Genomic DNA, 24627 nt, shown 5'->3' on the forward strand with positions numbered 1-24627 from the left:
TTAACTGGGCTTTGGGGGCTAGGGAAGATGCAAGATGATTGGTATTATTAGCGTGTGGGCTATTTTATGCAGCAAATGTTTACAAAATTTGTTTATTTTTTTCATTTTGCTTTATTATTTTTTATATTTGTATGGATTGTGTTTTATAACTGACAAATATACCTACGTAGTTAAATAAAACTTTGTTTGCATATAAATCAAAATTAAGAAAGTAAAACAAACAACATAAGATGAGCCCCTGCAGAGTGCTGTGGCTCGGGCGGGTCAATGGTGCAGTCCCTGGTATGCTGACCAAGAACGTGACCATCACTTACTGCTGCAATTGTTTGGGCCAAAGCATGGTGAATCCAACATAAGGCACATCAGAAGATCAACATGTCAGTACAAAGGTTGATTGATGAAGATCTCTCTCTCTCTCTCTTTGCCCTGTCACATTGTTTCATACTTGTGTTGGGTCTAAAAATCATTACTTTGAAAAAACCAAAAACGCCCTACAGATTTATTTATGCCACCCCAAATAAGGAAAAAATTGCAACTCCAAAATGCCTCCCTTTCAAATTTAGCAATAGTGACTTAAAATACAAAGTGTTGCTTGTGAAATAGTTTCTCCTGAGATTAAAGAATTTTAAAGCATCTCATTTGTTAGGAAGACCTACTTCTGTTCTAGTCACCAACCTTAGCAAGTAGGTAACTCACACCCATTTCACAATCTGCTATCAAACCTACACCAAAATTATGCCTTTGAAACATTGCCTTTGACTTGTATAACTATGTTTTCAGATGTCTGAAAGATTAAATACATAGTGTTTTTCAGAGTGTAAAAATGTAAATTACCAAGTACGATTTTCCTTTTATACGCAAGATGTATTTAACAATTTATTTAATTAAAAAAGTCAGACAAAAGCAGCTAAAGAACTACACCATGGAAACTCCCTAAAGAAAACTATTAAGGAGTACTTCTTATCTAATAGACTCTAGTTAATTATACTGAAGACTGAGACCTTTGCATCTTGTTGCTAACATATGTTTGACAAGACATTTGGTAAAATATCTATCACTTGGAATCAAGAAAAGGAAATACAGTCATATTCACACACAGAGACTTCTCCTGTTACTTTTTTTTTAAAACTAGAGTAGTGAACAACAGTAAAAATCTATTTGCACATGCACAGTAGACATTTATTAGTGCTTGACACTGCAACCTTAATATTTATTTAAAATAGTATTTTTATTACTTACTAACCTAAAGAAAGCAATTTACTTAAGGTGTGCATCATTTTCTTTATATTTATCTAGATTACAGAGTATTTAAAATATTAGTATAAAATACTTTATTTAGCATGAAAGAAGGAAGAAAGACTGGGAATCAATTCCTCCTATGCTCATTTACTTTCTTCCCTCCAAAGCAGTTGTCACCAACCGGTAGATCGCGATGGACTGATCGATCACCGAGCCTCTGCCAATCGGTCACAGTCTCCGGCCACTAAAAGTCCAGTGGCGCAGCAAGGTTAAGGAAGGCTCCCTGCCTGCCCTGGCCCCACACCACTCCCGGAAGCGGCCGGCATGGCCCTGCGTTGGGGGGAAAAGGGGGTGTCTCCATGCGCTGCTCCTACCCATAGGCACTGCCCCCGCAGCTCCCATTGGCTGGGAATGGGAAACTGCGGCCAATGGGAGCTGCGGAGGCAGTGCCTACAGGGAAGGGCAGTGCATGGAGCCATGTGCCCCCCTCCAGGGGCTGCAGGGACATGCTGGTATCTTCCGGGAGTGGCGCGGGGCCGGGGCAGGCAGGAAGCCTGCCTTAGACCTGCTGCACTGTCCATTGGGAGCCACCCGAGGTAAGTGCTGGCAGGAGCCGGCCCCCCAACCTCCTGCCTAGCCCTGAGCCCCCTCTCAGAGCCAGCACCCTGTACCTCTTCCTGCACCAGCACTGAGCCCCTGCCTGGAGCCAGCACCCCAACCCTCCTCCCACACCACTACCCCCTTCCCCATCCCTGAGCCCCCTCCTGCATCCAAACTCCCTCCCAGAACTTACACCCCTCACCCCCCTCTTGCACCCCAACCCCTTGTCCCAGGCTCACCACAGAGCCCCCTTGCACACTCCGAACCCCTTGACCCCAGCCCAGAACCCGCACCCCAACCCCCTGCTCCAGCCTGGTGAATGTGAGTAAGGGTCAGGGAGAGCGAGTGAGCGGGGCAGGGTAGATCCTGGGTTGCACTTAAATTCAAAAAGTGATCTTGTGCTTAACAAGGTTGGAGACCACTGCTCCAAAGCAATATTTGAATGTTTCCGAAGAATTTCAGAAGCAGTAAACAAGGTCTGTTCAGTTTCGGAGTCAGTCAGTACAGTCAGCCATGCACGTCACAAGCTCCAAATCTGTAACAGCGTGCATACAAAATAACATACTTTCTTCTTACTGGAGCCCTTGATATTTGTCCCCACACTTACATTACAGCATAGCAGACTTTTATAAACCACCGCTCCCACCGGATTTCTGAACTAGCTTCAGAATGAACAACACTACAATGATAATGAAAACTAAATGCAATGGTCCCCATGAGACTAGTCAACAGGAATATACTCCCACTAAAGAATTCTGTATTCAGAAAGTATTACCAAAGAGTTTTGGAAAAGAAGGAATGGCTTCATTAAATTCTTCTAGTGTAGTTTGCCATCTTAATGAAATGTCTTTTACATGTCTGGGAGCAATAATTACTGCCATTCAAAAAAAGAGAATCTGCAAGAAGCAGTTAAAAGAAACAGGGTATGTTTTTGCACATTTCTTATGAAGCAGGGATTATTAAAGGTCATATTTATTAAAAACAAAAACCCCCCACAAAAACAAAAACTAAGTGTTCTGTCACTAATTTTGCAGAGACACAAGATGGGTGCACTCTGTCTCTCTCATATCCTGGGACCAACACCACTATAAGCTAATTTTCCCATAACGTTTAAAAAATGAAAAAAGAACAGGAGTACTTGTGGCACCTTAGAGACTAAAATTTATTTGAGCATAAGCTTTCGTGGGCTACAGCCCACTTCTTCGGATGCACAGAATGGAACATATATTGAGGAGATATATATACACCTACAGAGAGCATGAAAAGGTGGGAGTTGTCTTACCAATTCTAAGAGGCCAATTAAGTAAGAGAAAAAAACTTTTCAAGTGATAATCAAGATAGCCCAGTACAGACAGTTTGATAAGAAGTGTGAGAATCCTTACAAGGGGAGATAGATTCAACGTGTTGGTAAGACAACTCCCACCTTTTCATGCTCTCTGTATGTGTATATATATCTCCTCAATATATGTTCCATTCTGCGCATCCGAAGAAGTGGGCTGTAGCCCACGAAAGCTTATGCTCAAATAAATTTGTTAGTCTCTAAGGTGCCACAAGTACTCCTGTTCTTTTTGCGGATACAGACTAACACGGCTGCTACTCTAAAAAATGAAAGTCACTCCCTCAAAAAGTCTGTAATGCAGTTACGCTATAGAAATCAAAACAGTGCACTTAAACCCACAGTCTTGAGACTAGATAAAGGAGAAATATCAGACTCAAAGTGAAAGTATATTTTATGACAACAGTAGTATAAAGAAAAAAAATAGGTCCTCAGTTGATGTGAATCGCACCTGGTGAATGTGATGGCATGGGCTGGTTCTCTTTGGCCAGAAGACATTTAATTTTCTACAGTATGTCTTCCCGATAAGGAGTAGCTCAGGAGTATTCTCAGACATGCAGGGACAAATGTGGTGAGCTTTTTGAAAGCCTAATTTTATAGCCCATCAAACACTGCTAAGGAGCTAGGTGCCTGAGGTGACCAAGGGCCATTTGGCTATAAACAGCTCTTGGTCTCACAGTAATTAAGTTAGCTCTATTGGCTCATCTCAACAATAAAATAGAAGTTGAGAGTATTGGTCTGACTAGTTATGTAAGGTGTTCAAATCTCTACACTGAAGGACTGTCCAATCACAACTATACAAAAGTTTTGCTGCTCTCGTGCTCTGCTGCAAACACAGAATCATCCTCTGCTGTACTCTAGGATACAATAGAGCAAAATATAATCCTGACAAATATATAAAAATGAAACCATGAAACTGTACTGCATTTATCTTTACTAAAAATAGTCCAGACCAGAGCCTGGCTTTTTAAAAGCATTGTTTACTGGTAGAGTTGGCACAGGTTTTTCTTTAGTCTACTTTAAATGAGATTTGTTATGTCTAATTGTTCATCTCTGGAACCAATTTATGAAATGTAGCCACGTCTAGTAAATGGAACAGAAAGGTTATCTTAAATAAGAATCTAATGTAAATATAATCAAGGCTATATTGGTATAGAAGACAATGGGTAAAATCTGATTTAAAAACAATTGCAGGGATCTGATAGATGTCATTCTACTAGTACCATCAATAAGGGCTCAAAATAGTAAACATTTTGTTAAAATAGTTGAGGCAACTCAATTCATGTTTATAAATGTATCCAATGCAAACTAAAATATTTTTATTAAAATTAGTGATGCAAAATGTTGCACAGAATTACACCAGGCAGTATATATTATAGATGACAGGATACTGAGGTATAAAGCCATTGTTTTATAGATAAATAGAAGTATTTGAAGTATACTCAGGTTACAAAGATTGGTGCATATTCGTACCCATTGATGATATGACAAACTAATTAGTGAGCTTACTCTGATCAAGGGGTCTTGAGCAGTGTAAGACCACATTTCTGGGGTGCAAGGCTGGGGATGGGGGAATTCGAGGACGTCTCCCTATATACAGTTCATGAGTGGCTGAGAGAGCCATCGTGTACATTGCTGGGTGTGCCTCTGCATGCTGATGGCTGAGAGAACAGAGCCTGAAGTAGCTTGTTGTTCACTAGCATATCAGTGCAGGAGACAGTCTGGGCGGGAGAGTTAAAGGGGTCACAGTGGTTCCACAGTCCAGACTGCTGCCTGGGGGTGTCACACACACCAGAAAAGATAATATGTTTAACTACTCTGTTATCCTGCCTCAAGCTGTTGCTTTCACAAAATGATAAATTACAAATAATTTCAAGCATGAATTTTATACTTAAGATTTACACTTCTCTTCTAAACATTAAGGCTACCTATTTCTATATATTTTAAAAATATTAACATTACTGTCATGGAATCATGAAACCCATTCTAATAGCTATAGAGTTTAGCTACTATATTTGGACATACAAAAACAGCTTTCTGATATGCCTGGCAGTGTAAGAATCTTCCTCACTGCTGCACATACTAAACTTACTGACCTGCGTTTTATTTGCTCTACCTGCATGTACCAGGAATGCACTCAACCCAATAAAATTGGGGAATTACTGGTGGCATGGGTGCCAACAGGCCCCATGTGATGACACACAATACCTCCCCCTCTGCCCCCTCTCCCCCCCATACACACATGAGAAAGAGATGCAATGACCTCTCCCCGAGGGAAAGGAGAGTAAGGAGGAGAACCAGCTAAGAAAAAAAAATCCTTGAAGAAGGGGGCAGAATATCGTTCCCCTCTCCATCCCACTTACCAGCAATTTTAATCTCTCAAACAACATGTCAGGAACTATTAACATGTGGCTATTATTCAGCCCTGCCCTCTCAAGGCAATCGTCAAAGTTGTCAATCGCAAGCAATGACATCAGACCCAGTTCACTGAACTCCCCTTCTTTTGAAGCCTGAACTTTCGGGTCAGCTATCGGAGTAACTGAAAACAACCTCCGCATACAGAGAAGGAAGAATTATCAGATGTGCTAAGCAATAGAAAATTTGCAAGTAAATTAAAAAACTAGGCTCTCATTATTGCAAATCTCATAATCCTTACATGTGAGGTATGACTCAGCAGTAAGTTCACTACTTGCTATTGATAGCTCTGAAGACTCCCACACGCTGGCTGGGCAGATCACCATCAGCATACACACTGACTTTCTTTCTTTGGCAGTAACAAAGATTCTACAGCGATATATAGGCAGGGCTTGTAGCACCACCTATTATTAAGGTTACCCTGCACTTCTCATTGCAATACACTGTTTTCAGTTGCTTATATCTTTGCCAAACTGAACATTTGGGTTGAAATGTTCCATGTTGGTGTCTGTCTCTGTATTTTTTTTTTTAAAATCCATACAATTTTAGCCAAAAATGCTTCAACTGTTTCCAAGAATGAGATTTAGGGGAAAATATCTTGTTTTGTCCATGTTAAAAAAAAAATCATGAGACATTTTCTTTGAAATGGTCTAGTGACCCCGTGCTTTGGAGCAGGGCCTTGAAATTCGGCGGGGAGTGGCCTCTGTATTAGGGAAGTGCCCTTTGTCATTCCTGTGAAAATCCACCCAAATTTGGCTAAATTTAAGCTTTTGGGGGAAAAAAATCACAATTCACACATGCTCAGTAGACTTCGATTTTTAACAGCAAAAAATCCCTGATGAGTCCTTCCTCACCTACAAGTCCACTCAGTCCTACTTCTTGTTCAGCCAATTGCTCAGACAAACAAGTTTGCTTATATTTGCAGGAGATGCTGCTGTCCGCTTCTTGTTTACAATGTTACCTGAAAGTGAGAACAGGCGTTCGCATGGCACTATTGTAGCTAGCGTTGCAAGATATTTATGTACCAGATGTACTAAAGATTCATATGTCCCTTCATGCTTCAACCACCATTCCAGAGGACATGCTTCCTCTTTTGTTTCTTTTGTTTATAATTTTTACAGTGAAAATGTTTGCAATCAAAAATAATATAAAGTGAGCACTGCACACTTTGCATTCTGTGTTGTAATTGAAATCAATATATTTGAATATGTAGAAAAACATCCAAAATATTTAATAATTTCAATTGGTATTCTATTGCTTAACAGTACGATTAAAACTGCGAAAAATCGTGATTAATTTTTTTGAGTTAATCGTGTGAGTTAACTGAGATTAATCGACACCCCTATACCACATGATTGAATTTGTTTTCTCAGCTTGCTTTTTTAAATACCTGGGAAACACACACAAAAATATACGTGAAAAGAATGGTAAGGTTGCAAAATCAAGCAACCAAAAGTTGGGAAGTGTCAGAATTAAGGTTGCCTGTGCAACCTTAATTCACCCCCCCCCCCCGCCTTGTGTGTCTGCATTATTAAACAGTCTTTAATTACACAGTCATGTATTATTTTTACCCACAGGACCTCTGCCTCATTCAGTGCACAATATGGACAGTACTCAATTAATGAGCAGTTATTCAATATTTTGTTTTATCCTAATTGTTCAATGTGTGCCCCTAGGCCTTATTTACTTCATGCTTTTCAAACCCTGCTCTGAAGATAGTATTAATTGCCTCATGGGCTTTTCTATGGCACTCACCACTTTACAAACATTAATTAATCTATTTTCATAAGACTCCTGTGAACTGAGGTGGTTTTATCCCCATTTTACAGATTGGGATCTTAGGCACAGAAAGACTAACATCAAAAGTATCCGCTCATTTTGGCTGCCCAATTTGAGATGCCTAAAACCAGATTTTTCAGCGCACTTAGCATTGTATAGCACTTTGTAGGTTCAAAGCACAGCTCCCATTGACTTCAGCTGCGAGTGCTCAGCGTTGCTGTAAATCAGGCTCCAGGGCCTCAAGCTAGGCACCCAAGAATGAGAAATACACAGTTACCACCTGTGAGATGTTTGGTTTAAGTGACTTCCTTAGCATCACATGGCAACTCTGAGGCAGGGGTAGAATAAAATTCTCCAGAGCAGCCTTCAACTGCCTTAACCATGAAAATACCCCTTTTTCTTCCAACTGTCATCTCTTTAATTCACTACACACCTTCCAACCTCTGCAACAAATGAGACAGGGTCCCACAGAAAACAACTGTCTTTACTATACAACCCGATTCCTCCTCTGAGCAACTCCATCCTGTGCACTGCATGAGGCAGGGACTCTGGAAAAAACTGTATGGGATCATGTAGTTAAAGATTATATCACAATGCATATGCACAAGGAAGACAAATTAACGCTGCACATGCAATCTTAATTATGGCATTTACTAACTTTTGAGTGCTTGACCTTGCAATCTTAATAATGTTCTGTTAGTGTAGATTTGTGTGCAATAGAGTCATAGAAGGAGTTAGAAAATATTAGACACTGAATCAATATCCATGCAAAGGCAGGACTGCTGCCTAGGTTAGACTTTATTACTTTGTACTCCTTAGTAATAAGATCTGACCTTCATACTGTTCATCACAGCTGTGAAGCCTTCAGTTTTGCCTTCCTCTCAGAATAAAGCCTTTATCTTCCCCTCCCTGCTACAACTGCTCTCACAGTACCCCATCTCCCTTGGAAAGCTGTTACAAAACAAATATATGCAGACATTTCTATAGCCACAAAAAAATGGAAAACATTCAAAAACAGATTAGATTGAAATCAACATGAAAGAATCAATACTGATACTGAATACAGAATGCTGATTATTTTCATATTAAATTCATTTACATCTGCTTTTGAATTTTTTCCCAATTATTTTAAGTTGCCACTACTCCCAACAGAACTTCGGTACAGTCTGTTGAGTGACTATGGTTTTAGATTAAGGAATACATCCTCCAGGACAAAAAGGTAATCCAAAAGGAAAGTCATAGGAAAATAATTACTGAAAAATTGCCACTATTTTTTGGGTCTAAGATCACGAGTCTAAAGCCTAATATGGGATTTCCTTCTTGTAATCTCCATTGATCTCATTCCTGCTCTCAACCTTCCTTGAGGTCAATGACATTAAAGTAACAGAAGAAGCTCTTCAAAATGGAACCTACTATAATTTGAAGCAAAAATTCAAGACAGCACACACCTCACTGGTAAGTGTGAAAGTCCCAGAAATAGTTAATTCCCCCAATTGTCCATATATAACCAATATAGTGCCTCCAAAGTAGGTTTACTTAGCAGTAAATGAAGCATTCAGCATCCTTGCAAATGTTCTCTATGCATTCTTTAAAAATAAAGGTTTTTAATGCTTTTTACTCCTTTTAGCACTGCAGAGCCAATACAGCTATGGGAAGTACCTTGGGTATTTTCACGGTTCGTGTATCAACACATATTGATTAATTTCCAATTGTAGATTGTTTATTACTGATTATAATGGCAGAAAGAACACAGTTTGACTTTCAGAACTGATAAGGGAGTCATTGACATATACAAACATGAAAACTCATTTTTCCTATCCTTTTTAAAGTAATAGCCAGTAATGACAATTATTTTTTATTTAGCATAGTCAAGACTAGTATTATTAGAAATGACTGAAGAATATCAGGGGCCCTACTTAAACTAGGCAGAGGGCAGATGAAATTCAATGTGGACAAATGCAAGGAAATGCACACTGGAGCGATAATATGAATTATTCATACATATTTCTGGGTTCTAAATAACTAATCACTAAGATAAGATACATGCTCAATGGGAGAAAAAATGTCAAGTGTTATAATGGAATTAAATTATTTGTATACCCCTCATTTTGAAGACTGTGTTAAGTTTTGATCACCCAGTCTTAAATTATTTTTTAGCAGAAATGGAAGGGATCCAGACACAGGCTTCAAAAATTACTAGAGGCAGAGAAAAACTTCACTATAAGAGATCAGAAAGTTTAGGACTGTTCAGTTTAGAACAAAGATGAACAACAGGGTACATGTCAGAAGTATATAAAATAATAAACGGTATGCAGAATGTAAATTAGGCACTCCTATTTGCCCTCTCTCATAACCCAAGAACAATGGGGGAGACTCAAACTGAAATAGGAACAATTTAAAACTGGTAAAAGGCAATTACTTGTTAGACAATCCATAATTAATCTGTGGACCACATTGGTACAAGATATTATTCTATCTCAGAATTTAGGATTCAAAAAAGGATTCAATTTTTACATGAATAATGAGAATGTCCATAGTTATGTTAGGTAAAATAAAGAATATAACCCTCATGCCTAAGGGTATAAAGTAATCACTAACTTCCTTGGGTTAAGAAGAAACTTTTTCCATGGCAGGTTATTTCAAAATTGTCCATTCCAGGGATTCTAATGCTAGCATCTTCTTCTTAAGTATCTGGGACTGGTCACTGTCAGAGACAAGATACTAACTAGATGGACCACTGGTCTGACACAGTATAGCAATTCCTATGTTCCTTAATTCTAAGCCTGTTAGCTTGTATGTACCCCAACAAATTCAAAATTCTTTGGTCTTGTTATTTTCCCCTTACAACAGTATAACTTACATGAAATACTTCCTTTGCAAGAACACAATCACTGCTTTAAGAAAAAATTCTTCTGTTGACATTTTAACAGTTCTGCAGTAGCTTCAGACATGGCACAACCCAAATAAAATCATTATGACTTTGCACTCTAGAAAATGTCTTCATTTTTGACATCTGAGACCAATTTCTGTCCTTGGATGAAGATAAATGTCATGGATTTCAATGGGAGCTATCTGCATCCACAGGCACAACATGTTGCTTTCTTCATGTTTTAAGAACATTTATGCTATGTAAAGGAGTTGCTTTCCCAGACACAAACTATGAAGTCTCACATATGGAGATTCTGACACTGATCAGGTCCCATTTGATCATGGACAAGGTTCCTCCAGACATTTACACTAGGGCATATCTCAGAAAAACATGGTAGGAAGTATCCTCCCCTCAGGAACGGAGGGGGAATTTGGAATGATGTCTGAAAAACTTAGCTCCACAAATGATGTCAAGTACCAGATACACATATTTCTTTAAAAGTTATAATCCAGTAAAGAAGAAAAACATTTTATAAGCACACTACAACTCAACTGTATGTCTTAATCAACACATGAATTTCTTGAGTATTCTGAAGGGTTTGAGTGTTCCTTTTGTCTCAAGATGGCCATGGTGTAAACTGTCTCATCACTTCCATATGAGTACTGAACACCAATAGTAAATTATCCAGGGTCCAACTTTAGTCTGGACCATTGTTTGGACACAGTAACCTGCCATACAGGAGCTCTTCATTTAGTTCCAAGCCCATGTTGTTTAATCTTCTCCCTTTGCTATGAAAGCTGGGAAAGTAGCGCACATTGTGCCCTTGGACCAAACACATCATATTGTTAAAAGATAAATACTTATGGTGAGTTAAGAAGTTGTGTTGAGAAGTTCTCAAAGGAGTGTCCTCTTTGTCAGAATGATTATTGTCAAATTATGGGGCGTTGAAGATACAGGGGAGGGTGTATCAAGTAAAAAAGAATGGGTTGATCTTCAGGATAGAGTGACATATGTAGAACCCCCAACCATGAAAATGAGAAGAATCTAAGACATTCACTGAAATGAGTGCAATAAAATGATGGAATGATGAATTTAAAGTTGGCTGGGAGTTTCTGACTGAAAATACTATATTCTGTCAGAGCATATTTAATCAAAGGAGAACTTAATGAAGTATTTGACACAAGTATTTGAGAAAATTTAAAGAAAGCATAATTTAAATGCCTGTACAAGTGGCTATCCAATTAATGATAAAGAAAACATGTTTAATATTTTATCGCAACCCTATTTTAAAGCATTTCCCCCCATATATTTGTACATAAGAGTTCTCTGCTGCCACCACAAGGATATAGAGGATGAGGCAATGGATTTTAGTCACTTGTTCTGAAACATAATTGTCTTTCAAAAAAGTACTAGCATTTTGCTGTTATTTGTGGATCCATATGAACAGTAATATTTTCAGTTAATATAAACAAACACACATCTGGAATATACATGCTACTGTGGTGCATTTTAAAGGTTTTATCAGGATAAATTCAAGATGGCTATATTATCAATAAAACCTTTATAGTACAATCTTGTAATCTGAAAATGCCACATTTTTTCAGAAAAAGCCGTGTTTTAGGTGGGATTGAAAAATTATATTGGGTGATTCTGGACCCCTCCACCTGCAAAACTAGGCTACCTACAAATCACCAGTCCTGACTCCAATATGAGATACTGAACTCTAAATTAGTCACTGGTAAATGACTGAATATTACCTGTCTTGCACAAGAAATCAGTGAAATGTTGGAGGAAGATTCTACATTTTGAAGGAAGAGAACACAGAACGTACTACTGATATGGCAGACTGGGTTTTACAAAATGGCAGTTGTTTGAAGAAGCTCAGGAGTTTGGAACATTAGGATAAGTTTTGGGAGATGGATTAGTGGTCAGCGTGCAGAAAGAATGGTGACAATAAATTAAATTTATCATCACATGACTACAGTTTTACATACAGCTCACAACTACACTCATTTTTTCCGGTTTATACTATATACCTAGTATACATATAGTACACATGCAATAACCATTGTGTTTTTGAATAATACTAACACAATTTATATACACAGACACACACAGACACACCACTTCCATGTGTTTAACAAAGAAGATAATTCGAGCTTATGTAGATCCATCCAAGGATCTCTTACAAACACTGAAAAATTTAGCCACAAAATCCCTGTGAGGCAGGCAAGGAGGCATAATATTGGTTTTACAGATGCAGAAACTCAGCTGGAGAGTTTAAGCGACTGATCCTTGGCCACACAGAAATCCACACCAGGACTCCTTACACAGAACATTTTTTCTCCTTTGATACACAAAATCAAATATTTGTATTTCAAACAATGTACTCATTTTGTGTATACTAATTGGATGGACCACAAATAATTAGAGGGGAAAGGATTAATCAGTCACTGGATTTTTATGTAGTCACACTTCATATCCAAAAAACAAGCTACAAGCATTTGCCATTAGCAAAGTGGCTATTTCAGCCTCAGCACTTACTTTTTAAAGCCACTTCTGTATTGAAGAGAAGAATGAATTTACTATGCTCCCATTCAGGGTCTAATTTTGAAATCCGACATGCAGGTCTTATTGAAATCTATCACAATTATCCTGAACAACTGTTGAAGCTAAAATAAATTTATTTATGAAATTTCTTTGCACTTCAAGATATTTTGACATCACGCACAACAACTGTGTGACAAGTGAGAAAGAACTGAAGGAAAAATTGCTTCAACACAGAGAAAACATTTTAGAAGAAAAACATGCAAAAATATAAGAATAAAAGGCTTTACGTTAAGCTTATAGGTAGATGAAGAGAAGACCTTCAGGGAAATGTATAGTGATTTCTTAGCTCTAAAACAGCATCCTGACAATTACACCATTTAGTATTCTGTATCCCAACAGATCTTCATCCTCTACAGAAACTGGGGAAATGATTTAATTATTTTTTTCTTTAAAGGTATTAGAAACACTACCTGGTTCCTTTCTTTTGTTGAATGCTAAATTTCAGTGCTTATGAAAAACATTCACACGGCAAGTTTTTGGGTTTTTTTAATTGGTAAGAGGTAGAAAGACCAATTTCACCAATAATAAGGGTAGACAATATTCTGAGTCTACCAAATGTGAGATTATAGATACTCACTCTATGGAACTAATCATGCCCAACCAGATGCTACAAAACAAAACATAAGGGTGATCCAACTGAGAAGGGAAATGGATGAGTTAAGAAGTAGGGAGACAGAATTTATACTGGCCTCTACAGTCACTGGACAAGGACAATTAAATACAAAGTAAGGCCCATAATGGTCCCTATCTGAAGTTCTCATCCTACCCCTCCTCAAAAGACCCAAGAAAAATGCTTTGCAGAATGCTTTGGAGGTCAATAAATACAGGCTCTGAGGGAAAGGAATTGTATGGTCAAGAACCCTTCTTGAAGGAGATGTCAGCAACCTCCTCTCTCTTACTACAGGGTTTTAGCTCTAATGCCTCTGATCACAATTGGTGTATGACAAATCACTCTGGCATGCCAGGGTCCTAACAACTTCATCCTTATGTCATAAACAACACATTAACCTCCATCCAGCAACCAACGGGTAACCAGCATGGATCTCAAAACATAGCAGCAAGATTAATCCCATACATTGGATTGGTTGTGACTTATTTGCCTGATTTGAAAAGAGGCCAAAAGGACCTGAGTCTCCTCGCTGGCGATAGCCCCCTGCTCGGCCAGTCAGCACTGAGACTCTGAGGGGCGGGAGGCTGAGAGGTCTCACCAGATGTCCCAAAGGACGGCCCAGGTCACCATCAGAGGGGATCACTCTCAGATCCAGCCTCACCTCTTTGTGAGGACCTCCCGCAATGAGAGCACCCCCCACCCCATCCACACTCCACACACACCCCTTCTTGGTAGAGGGAGGGAAGCCGGGGAAAAGGGAAAAAGAAGCAAGAGAAGAGGAGAAAGGAGGGAGGAAAGAGGAAAAGGGAAACCAAAAAGGATAAACCCCAATGTCCCCAGGGATTCTAAGCGTCAGAGTCCTAGGCAGGAAATCAAATTCGGCCACCTTAAGCCAGTGTTTTCTGGGCCTAGAATGCTGCCTGCACCAGGGGGATCAGACTGAACAGGTTCCAAACCTCTCTGGGCCTCTTACCTTGGAAAAGGGAAGTTTGTTTTCGGCACAATCAGTGGTAGGAAAGGAGAAAACTCCACAGAGGTTCCTCCCCATGCTCACATCCGTGAATCCTAATTCTCTCTCAGTCCTCGAGGAGAGACCTCGCGAAGGAGATTTGCGGCAGCAAAGCCGGGGGGGGGTCTCAGAGAGTGGCCTGGCCCTGCACCTCTGTCCTGCCCGGCTGATGTCAGGGTCTCTCTGTGAGGTCACCCCCTCCCCACCACCTTTGCCCAATAGGCCGAGTTCCTGCAACAGGCCTTTGTGATGTCACTGCCACCCCCACCCCTCCCCTCCAAGCTGGTGTCCTACCCCTGGCCAGCCTCGTTGGGTGTTTGTTTCCCCTGGATCTAGGGTTGCCAACTTGCTGGCCCAACAAAACTGACCACCCTTGTCCCGCCCCATCAAGGATGGAATGCAAGGCTGAGTTCACTCACCAACCCCCTGAAACATGTCAGTGCCCCAGAGAAAACCGGACCCCTGCTATTGGAACAAAATGCTGGAGATCTGAATGGGAAAGGGACTGTCTGAATTGTCAAGATGGGAAACGAACAACAATCTACAGCAATGTCATTAACACAAACACACTCCAATCCTGCTCCAGCCGGAAGGGAAATGGGCAGGAATTCCTGCTGTCCAGCAATGGACACACTTACAGCCCCGCACAGCAGTGAGTGGGCCGGGGAGGCTGGTCTGAGCAAACAATGTGAAGTGATAATTCACTAAGAGAATCATAGTGTAGGGAAGCCAGTGGCCATCAGGTAGCTGTGGCTGAGGGGTTAAGGTGAATTATTACGGAGAGAATTATTCCAGGAGTGGGTGGGTCAGCTTTTGTGGCCTGCATCATGTGAGAGGTCAGACTAGATGATCATATTGGTCCCTTCTGACCTTAAAGTCTATGAGTCTATGTCTGAGAAAAACATTATATAGCCAATGAGCATGAGCCAAAGCTTCCTTGTAATCTTAAGTGTGGCTCAATGTGTGTTGCAACAGTTTAATCTCAAGGTGACAAGGGTTTGAGTAGTAGTCTCTATGATGGCATCTGAAAGGAACAGTTTTGTAATGGTGGCAACCTGACCATTTACAGATCTACTAAAAACACAAGGCTACAGAGGCCAGGTCTACAATACAGACTTATATCGATATAATTATATTGCTCAGAGGTGTGAAAAATCTACAGCCCTTAGCGACGCAGTTATACAGACATAACTCCCCACCCATCCGCCCCCTGGGTAGAGCTTCTCCTGTCAATGTAGCTACCACCTCTCAGGAAGGTGGATTAACTACGCCAACAGGAGAAGCTCTCCTGTTGTCGTAGTAGCTTCTTCACTAAAGCGCTGCTGCTGCGCCATTATAGCTCTGTACGTGAAGACAAGCCCCAAGAAACAAGGAGGCGGCATAGTGACAGAGTTGATTAAATCAAGAAATTGACAGGCTAATAAAATTGTTAGAATAATAAATAAAATAATAATAATAATAATAATAATAGATACAACAAAGCAAAAGGAGGGGGCAATATGGGCAAGAAAATATTGAGCCAGCAGGAAAATATTGGTCTTTTGGATGACACAACAAAGCCTGTTTGGATGGAGGTCAAGGTTAAAAAATGTAATGGGGCAATCAGACCTTAAATATTGATAAAAATCATGTTTGCCAGCTCATGTGCTTATTCTCATACAAGTTATACGGTGAAAGATTTATTAGATGTTCTAAGAAAGTAAGTTGCAAAACTCAGAAGAGGAGAAATTGTTCATAAATTAAGCTGGAGCCTGGAGTTACATATCCAATGATTTTTTTTGCCCAAGGTTGATTTCTAGGAAAACTTTGGGGTGTATGTAGTGAAAACAGGAATATACTAAAAAGTGCATGCAGATACTGCTGACACTAGCACTGTGTGGGCTGATGTCTCCAGCTAGCCAACAATGATTAATCAGATTGAGGTGTCATGAAGAGAACTTCATCTATTTTCTTTAAAAAACAGAGAGAAAATAGGGTATGTTAAAAATTAAAAAATAATTTTAAGCTTGAGATTCAGCTTTCTTGTGAAGGACAAAAACTGAAAAAGAAGTTAACATTCTAACATTTAACTGTGGAGGTGTTGCAGAATTAAAACATGATTTTAAAGTTCTAAAAGTTATGACTTTTGGTATTCAAAATCAAATTCCAATCTGCCAAATATATTATTGTGATTATTTTATAGCACGAGCGCTATATTTTACTGTCTATTGTGTCTGCTTCACAAGCACAGTCCTTATTTACATGTACACCTCTCCCTGATATAACGCGACCCGATATAACACGAGGGGGGGGAGAAGGGGGGGAAGGGGGGGGGGGGGGGGGGGGGGGGGGGGGCAGGGCTGTGCACTCCAGCGGATCAAGTTCGATATAACGCGGTTTCACCTATAACGCGGTAAGATTTTTTGGCTCCCAAGGACAGCGTTATATCAGGGTAGAGGTGTATTTACTCAACTTGTGTGTGTCTTGTAGTATCCACAACAGTGATAAGATTAAATAAAATATGTTCAATTACATTGCACATGAACGGTTTATTGGTAGGGAGATTCTCTCTCAACCCCACCCCCAAACCTGTCCTTAGTTCTAGCTTTCTAGTTTGTGGCTATTATGTTGCTGGGATGCAGCTTGTTCCCCACATGGCCTATTACCGGAGCAGATCATGCTCTGATTGTGCAATACCCAAATATGGCAATTTTGTGTTGCTTACTGTTCCTAACACTAAGGTGAAACAAGTTTCCTGAATAGGTATTGACAAGAACAAAATCTGTGCACTACACCTTCTTTTTACTGGAGTCTATCTACTTTGAAGATAATAGCTAGATATTTAACTGATCCACCTCTTCAGAAACTTCTTCTACAGAAAGTCTCAAAATTTCAAACCGTATAACGTCAAAGTGCACTATGGATGTTTTAGTCAGCGACAGCAGTGTCCACAGTGCTCAGCAAGCTAGTACACTGGAGATTTACATCCTGGCTTATTGAGCACCAAGTCTCCATGTAGACAATACCAAAAATCTGAATTTCATTGAAGTCAACAGGGCTATTCACATGAATAGGGTTTTGCAGGATCAACCCTTACTATTAACCAGTCTTTCAGCAGGTAAAATGTTGCCCTATAAATATAAGTTCAAGAGTACAGAGAACTCACTAAAAGAGCCTAACATTAAAGCAGATGGGATGAAGTTTCTTCATTAGTAGCAAAGAGTCAGTTTACAAGACAATATAGATAGAATATTATGACTAGCTTTTTAGTTTGCCAAAGCATTGGTTTTTATTTTATATCCACATTTGTCTGTACAGCTACGCTAATGGGTTTTAACAAATAAAGTTAAAATTAATATTTTGATTATAAGGCAGAGAAAAGAAACAGTGCTAAGTACTAAAAAAAGATCTTCATGTTTTAATAAATGAGCCACTGAGGCTCTTCTGAAGGCAAAAATATTAAACTAACTTTTATAGAAACATCAATACTGTTCCCCGAACCTGGCAAAGCGTATATTTTATAAATATGAACTGTTCAAAAGGTAACTACATCAAAACAGATTTTTATAGCTAAAAAAGAAATGGTACCTTTAATGTTCTAGTTGGAGCCCAGCCAGTGCCATCAATTGAATGTTCTCTCAATAAACTGGAACAGACAAGGAGGCATACATTATACAATACAATCTGAAACTGAGAAGCAGTTAAGCTTACTTAAAACTTTATTGACTGCAATCTCTTCACAAAAAATCAGAACACTAAACTTTATGTCCCTCAAAAAATTAGGAAATATTGGTTTCTCTTGGGATGCAGAAATTACACCTTTTTTTGTATTACATGAAGTATTTTGAGCTGTTAAAAATCCATATAAAAATGACAAAAGGGGGAAACGCCCCCAAACTAACTGTTCTTTCAATTTCATTTTAGAACTCCTGATCTTCACAGCATAATCGAAAATAAGGAACTTTAAAAAAATCCAGGGGTTTACAGAACTGAAAACAAAAATATAATCAAGCATGTATAGATATAACAACTGAGATAACAAGCCTAACAATGTCCCTTCTTAACTGCTGTACACACAGACATACACACAAACAAGCAGTTTCTAGTATGTCCCTCTCACCTATAGCCTGGGTGAATCGGTGGGGCTTGCAGAGCACCCTGAGAATCACCAAAATGTAGGCTATTTCATGAGAACATAAGAGCGGCCATACTTGGTCAGACCAAAGGTCCATCTAGCCCAGTATCCTGTCTACCGACAGTGGCCAATGCCAGGTGCCCCAGAGGGAATGAACAGAACAGGTCATCATCAAGTGATCCATCCCATCACCCATTCCCAGCTTCTGGTAAGGCAGGGGAAGGGGAGATGTATTTTCCCAGTAGCGGCATCCCTTATGTTGAAAGAGCTTCATTTTCAGTGCCTCTGTTGATCAGGAATAGGAAAGACCTGACTTTTTTTAAGTTTGTCTTAAAATTTACATATTAGAATTTTGCAATAGCCATAATTTTGAAATATGAATGTGTGTCAAACCCAGGTGAAAAAATCCAGGTAAAGGTCCAATGAATCACAATCGCTCCTCCTCTTTTATGCCAAGCAATCTGCATCTTCAGGGTCTCAGCTGATCAACAGTAGCACCGTGGTTGGAAGAAAGAAGTGATATTGCAAGAGGCGAGGACACAAGCCATTTTAAGGCTTTACGAATCAAACCCAACACCTTAACTCCACTTGGAAGTAAAGATGCCGTCAGTGTGGATCCCAGAGCATAGATGTCACATTTTCCGGCTGAGAAACACTGGTTAATGGAGGAATAAAAGGAATTCCTTACAAGTTACTTGTGCTAAAACCCACACAATGTATCTAATCCATGTGAATTTACGTGGAAAAGGCTGTATGAATTACATATGGCTGGATTCTGCTATACCTACATATAATGTATAGAAGAGATTAATCTGTGCAAACTGCACGTTTTTGTTTAGTACTGAAGTCCATTATTTAAATACTTCACCTAGTTTTAAGATGAATAATTAGGAAAAACAGTTGAACAGATTTTTAGATTAATTTTTAGCCTTTCATTGAAAACACCTGGACACCTCTTAATTGTGCCAGACTATTTGGCAATTATGTGATGTACTCAAATAGAGATTAGGATAAGAGTAAATGTGTTTTCATTTGTGAACAGAACAAATTTTCACTCAGGGCAAGTCTGTACTATAGTGGCACATCAAGGAAGCGGTTCTTCTACCAATGTAGTTACTCTACCTCTCTGAGATGCCTTTTTCAGTTGACCTAGTTGAATCTACACCAGGTTAGGTCAATCTAACTATGTTGCACAAGGCACAACATTTTTCACAGTCCTGAGCAATGTAGCTAGGTCTATCTAATTTTTAGATGTAGACCAGGCCTCAGATCTGCAGAAATAAAAGGCTAGTGCCCCATGCCTACTTGGCAATAAAAAGTGCTGCCAATTTACTACCATCTTGCTACAGATACCTTTCTACTTTTCACTTCATGGGGTTTTACTGAACTGGTGTTTTATTTTGCCATATTTTAGCTACCTCTAGTGTCATCCATAATTAATCCACAACAAAATCTTAAAAACAATCTCCCCCCCCCACCCCCCCCCCCCAAATTAGAGTTGATAGAGTTGACTGCATAAATAATATGATTCAGTAATCAAAGCTTTCCTATATGGTAATAACAATGAAATCACTATGCGATTAGCCAGTATTCTAAGGATAGCTATGCAGTATTAGGAAATTAACCTGTAATAAAATGCCTTATGTTTTCCCTAAAATTCATTAGTAATGACACCAGGCAACATGAATCCTTGCTAGCTGTGCTTCTCAACTAATTATCTTCATCCTTCTGTTGCCTTAATGCTAGTCTCATTGCTATGCCATGATAAAGAGAAAATTTTCAACTATCACCACATGATTCAAGATTTACTTCAACAGCACAGTGAACTACAGTAGAGCCTGAGAGTTACAAACACCTTGGGAATGGAGATTGTTCATAACGCTGAAATGTTCATAACTCTGAGCAAAACGTTATGGTTGTTCTTTCAAAAGTTTACAACTGAACGTTGACTTAATACAGCTTTGAAACTTTACTATGAAGAAAAATGCTGCTTTCCCTTTTTTTTTTTTTTTTAGTAGTTTACGTTTAACACAGTACTGTATTGTATTTGCTTTATTTTTTCTGTCTCTGCTGCTGCCTGATTGCATACTTCTGGTTCCAAACGAGGTGTGGGGTTGACTGGTCAGTTCGTAACTCTGGTGTTTGTAACTCTGAGGTTCTTCTGCAGTACCGCCGTGCCCGGGTGGCTGAAATTTGTGATTTCCTCCAAAAGGAAGCATTTTGGTGGAAATCACAAATTCTGCAGGAAAAAAAGAGAGTTCTGCAGGGAGCATTAATTCTGATCAAATTCTGCATTATGTAGTGGTGCAGAATTCCCCCAGGAGTATATTCTTATAGCAGGAAAGTAAAGTATGAATGATCTGAAAAAGGATTTTTATGAGTACGTAAAGGATAATGGTATTTTTAGCTTGATTTTAGTGCTGCTGCCCTCATAACACTTTGCTAAATTAACGCAATAGAATTCATTGGTGGGCCAGGGCTTGGATGTGGCACCAAGTGTCCTGTTTCACAGGTGCTTGGCTGGCTGGTCCTTGCTCACATGCTCAGGGTCTAAACAGATCACCATGTATGGGGTCAGGAAGGAATTGGTTGGCAGAGAGCTTGGGTTTTTTCCGCCTTCCTCTGCATTGGGCGGGTGCAGGTCACTTGAGGATTATCTTGCTATAATCTCATTTAATCATTTGTCTGCGGGACCTCAGGCACTGTTGCATCTCAATTCCCCCTATTCTCTGGCTGTGGCACTTAAAGAGTCTAGTCTCCTATGGGCTGTCAAACTTTGGTCCAATTTCGGTTGTTGGGTTTAGTGTACCGGTGCTAGGTGGTGGTGATGATACACAGGAGGTCAGACAAGGTTGATCTGGTGACCAATTCTGGCTTAAAACTATGAATCTCTAAACCTGTTCAGATAATTTACAGTGATTTAAAGTCAGGATTAAATAAATTTACATATAAAAAGCATAAAAGTACTTAACACTATAAATCTATAGATCTCAAAGTGCTTTAACAAAGGGCTGCAAGGATCACGAGACCCATTTTAGAGATGGAGAAATGGAGGTTCTGGGAGAGGAAGCGACTTGCCCAAGGTCACACAGCAGGTAAATGGCATAGCCAGGAAAAGGACCCAGCCTCTTGACTCCTAGGTCGGCACCTTATCCCTTGGAGCACTGCCTCTCAAGAAAGCTTTCATGAGATTGTAGTTGGGTCTAGCTGAAAATGTGCTTTGAGTTATTGAATGATTTTCAAAAAGAAATTTCACGCAAATAATTAGAATGACTGAAAAAGAACAGCAAAAACTTGCCAGTTTTCAAATTTCAAACTAGGTTGATTCACTGGTCACATATAAAGCCCCACATCAGTCCTGGCCAAGGTTCACACCTCTGACGGCACACACAAATATCTGGCTGATCTTACACAGCTCTCCTTTCCAGCCCGCAGAGTGGCAACTTTGATCTTGGCTCCATTTGCTCTCCCTGATGCAGTGTCAGAGCATGGAGCATGAAGCTGATACATATGAAAACTTTTAAATTCCCTGCTTTGCCTGAATCTAGGCAGGCAGAGAACTTCCAACCAGGCTTCCCGAACTGCCACTCCCCCTACACCTCCAGAACTGAGGCCTCTCTATCACCATATTTAAGTGGGGTGCTTGGAGTTTATACTTCCTCCAAAGGCCGGGATGGGGTTGGGGGGGGAACTCTAAAAGTGTAACCCAACTTCTAGTGGCAAGGTGCAAAGCAGCAGAAAGCAGGTGCCAAGCGCCGAGCGGCTATTTGGGCTGCTCCAGGGATGTTTCATCCCACAAAAGCTACTCTAAGGCCCAGGGCCAGGAGAGGGCACTTTAGGCCACTCTGGGCCCCAAAAAGAGGATGACAGAACTGGGGAAGGACTAGAGACCAAGCGAGCGTTTAAGAGCTAAGATAGAAGGATGAGGAAAGGAGAAATGAAGGGACAGAGAAGGTGAGGAGAGCAGGAGGAGAGTGACAAAAAGAAAAAACCCAAAGGACAAGGACAAAGCATAGAGAAGAAGAGAGAATGGAGAAATAGGGGAAGGTCTGAAACAAGATGTGGGGAAGAAAAATAAAAATCAGAGAGGCCTATAGAGGACAGGGTAAAGAATACATTGGGGGAGGGGACAGGGTTGGCAATTGCTCCAGATTATTTCTTTGGGGGGAAAAAGTCGCTATCCCAGTGGTACCCCCCTTTCCTGTCACAGTCCTAAGAGTGGTGAGAAGATTTGTTCTCACATCCCCAGTCCACATCTGGCACCAGTGTAAGTATTGTGGTGAGGTAAATGGGGCAGCATGAGGGGAAGGGACAGGGAAGTACAAGAGAAAGGGACCGTGGTGAAAGAACTGAGCGGGAGTGACTATGTGAAGAAGATCTGAATAAGCAAGAGTGGGTGTGAATGAGTACATCTCTGGTTAGAAAGTCCCACTGAGTTGATTCCCCTTCGCTATATTAAAAGGTTGGGGTGGTAGAGGGGGAAGGGGAGACCTGCTGGGAGGGTGTTCTCTCTGAAGTCTTTGTGACTATGAATCATAGAATATCAGGGTTGGAAGGACCTCAGGAGGTCTTCTAGTCCAGCCCCCTGCTCAAAGCAGGACCAATCCCCAGACAGATTTTTGCCCCAGATCCCTAAATGGCCCCCTCAAGGATTGAACTCACAACCCTGGGTTTAGCAGGCCAATGCTCAGGCCAATGCTCCCCCCCATGGAGCTTTCTCTGGACTCTCATTTTGCGCCCCCTCCCCAAAATAAACTAATTTAGTGACCTTCCGGACAAGCTGCAAAAGACATCCTTTTGACAGGGGTTTGGATATAGTGGAGGGTAGTCTTCCCAGAATGGTAAAGAGAAGAAAGGAGGTTGGGTTTTTTGGTAAGTAACTGGCTGGCTGAGATCCTGTTTGAATTGATTATTTTAATGCTGTTGGGATTTTATTGTAGTATTAATTACATCTTAGCCACCTAGACCCTTCTATAGTTGTCTATTATTATTATTAAACTATATAAATAAATAAAATAAATATCCAAAAGCCTTTTTTGTGACGCTCTGGAATCAAGTCGCATATCTGGTCTTGTTCAAACCCCTAAGTGTGCTATATTACACATGAGAAAGCTTTTTCTGTGAAGATGATTTGGAAAAGCTTTTCCAAAGCCATTTAAGCCTCTAGATCAGTAATGTGTACACATACTACAAAATACATATGGGTTTTTAAACAATTGAAAAAAACAGCTCCTCCATTTACCATATCTGCAAAGACTTAACATTCAAGATTGTGTTTTTCCTTAGATGATGGCAAAAGAAGCACTTAAAGGGAGTAGTGGAGGGATTTGCTGCTTTTTACCAACTGGTGAGGTCATCAACTCTTGCAGGAAAACCAAATTCCTGAACTAAATAAAAGCGCAGATACAGTAGCTTAGAATACACAACTGTCAGAAACTAGTTGCAATAAAAACAACGAGGAGTCCTTGTGGCACCTTAGAGACTAACAAATTTATTTGGGCATAAACTTTCGTGGGCTAAAACCTACTTAATCAGATGCATGGAGTGGAAAATACAGTAGAGAGGTATAAATACACAGCATATGAAAAGATGGGAGTTGCCTTACCAAGTGGGGGGTCAGTGCTAACGAGCCAATTCAATTAAGGTGGAAGTGGGCTATTCTCAACAGTTGACAAGAAGGGAGGGAAAAAATCACTTTTGTAGTGTTAATGAGTTCAATGTAATCAAGGTGGCCCATTTCAAACAGTTCATAGAATCACAGAACGTCAGGGTTGGAAGGGACCTCAGGAGGTCATCTAGTCCAACCTGGGGGGGAGGGATAGCTCAGTGGTTTGAGCATTGGCCTGCTAAACCCAGGGTTGTGAGTTCAATCCTTGAGGGGGCCACTTGGGGATCTGGGGCAAAATCAGTACTTGGTCCTGCTAGTGAAGGCAGGGGGCTGGACTTGATGACCTTTCAAGGTCCCTTCCAGTTCTAGGAGATGGGATATCTCCATTAATTTCTAATTTCTATTTCAACCCCCTGCTCAAAGCAGGACCAATCCCCA

The 24627-nt window shown here is 40.2% G+C and overlaps 1 protein-coding gene across 1 annotated transcript in view; it reads right to left on the reverse strand.

Annotated features, from left to right (window-relative positions):
- LOC112106291 (NEDD8-conjugating enzyme UBE2F) overlaps positions 1-24627 on the reverse strand; it is a 129657-nt gene that overhangs the window by 44172 nt on the left and 60858 nt on the right. Inside the window, exon 7 of the mRNA XM_026654014.1 lies at positions 18035-18092. Coding sequence (XP_026509799.1) covers positions 18035-18092 — 58 coding nt within the window. The remainder of the gene's footprint in view (positions 1-18034; positions 18093-24627) is intronic.

Source organism: Terrapene carolina, unplaced genomic scaffold (genome assembly GCF_002925995.2).
Source record: "Terrapene carolina triunguis isolate 2854851 unplaced genomic scaffold, T_m_triunguis-2.0 Scaffold176, whole genome shotgun sequence".
Classification (NCBI taxonomy): domain Eukaryota; kingdom Metazoa; phylum Chordata; order Testudines; family Emydidae; genus Terrapene; species Terrapene triunguis.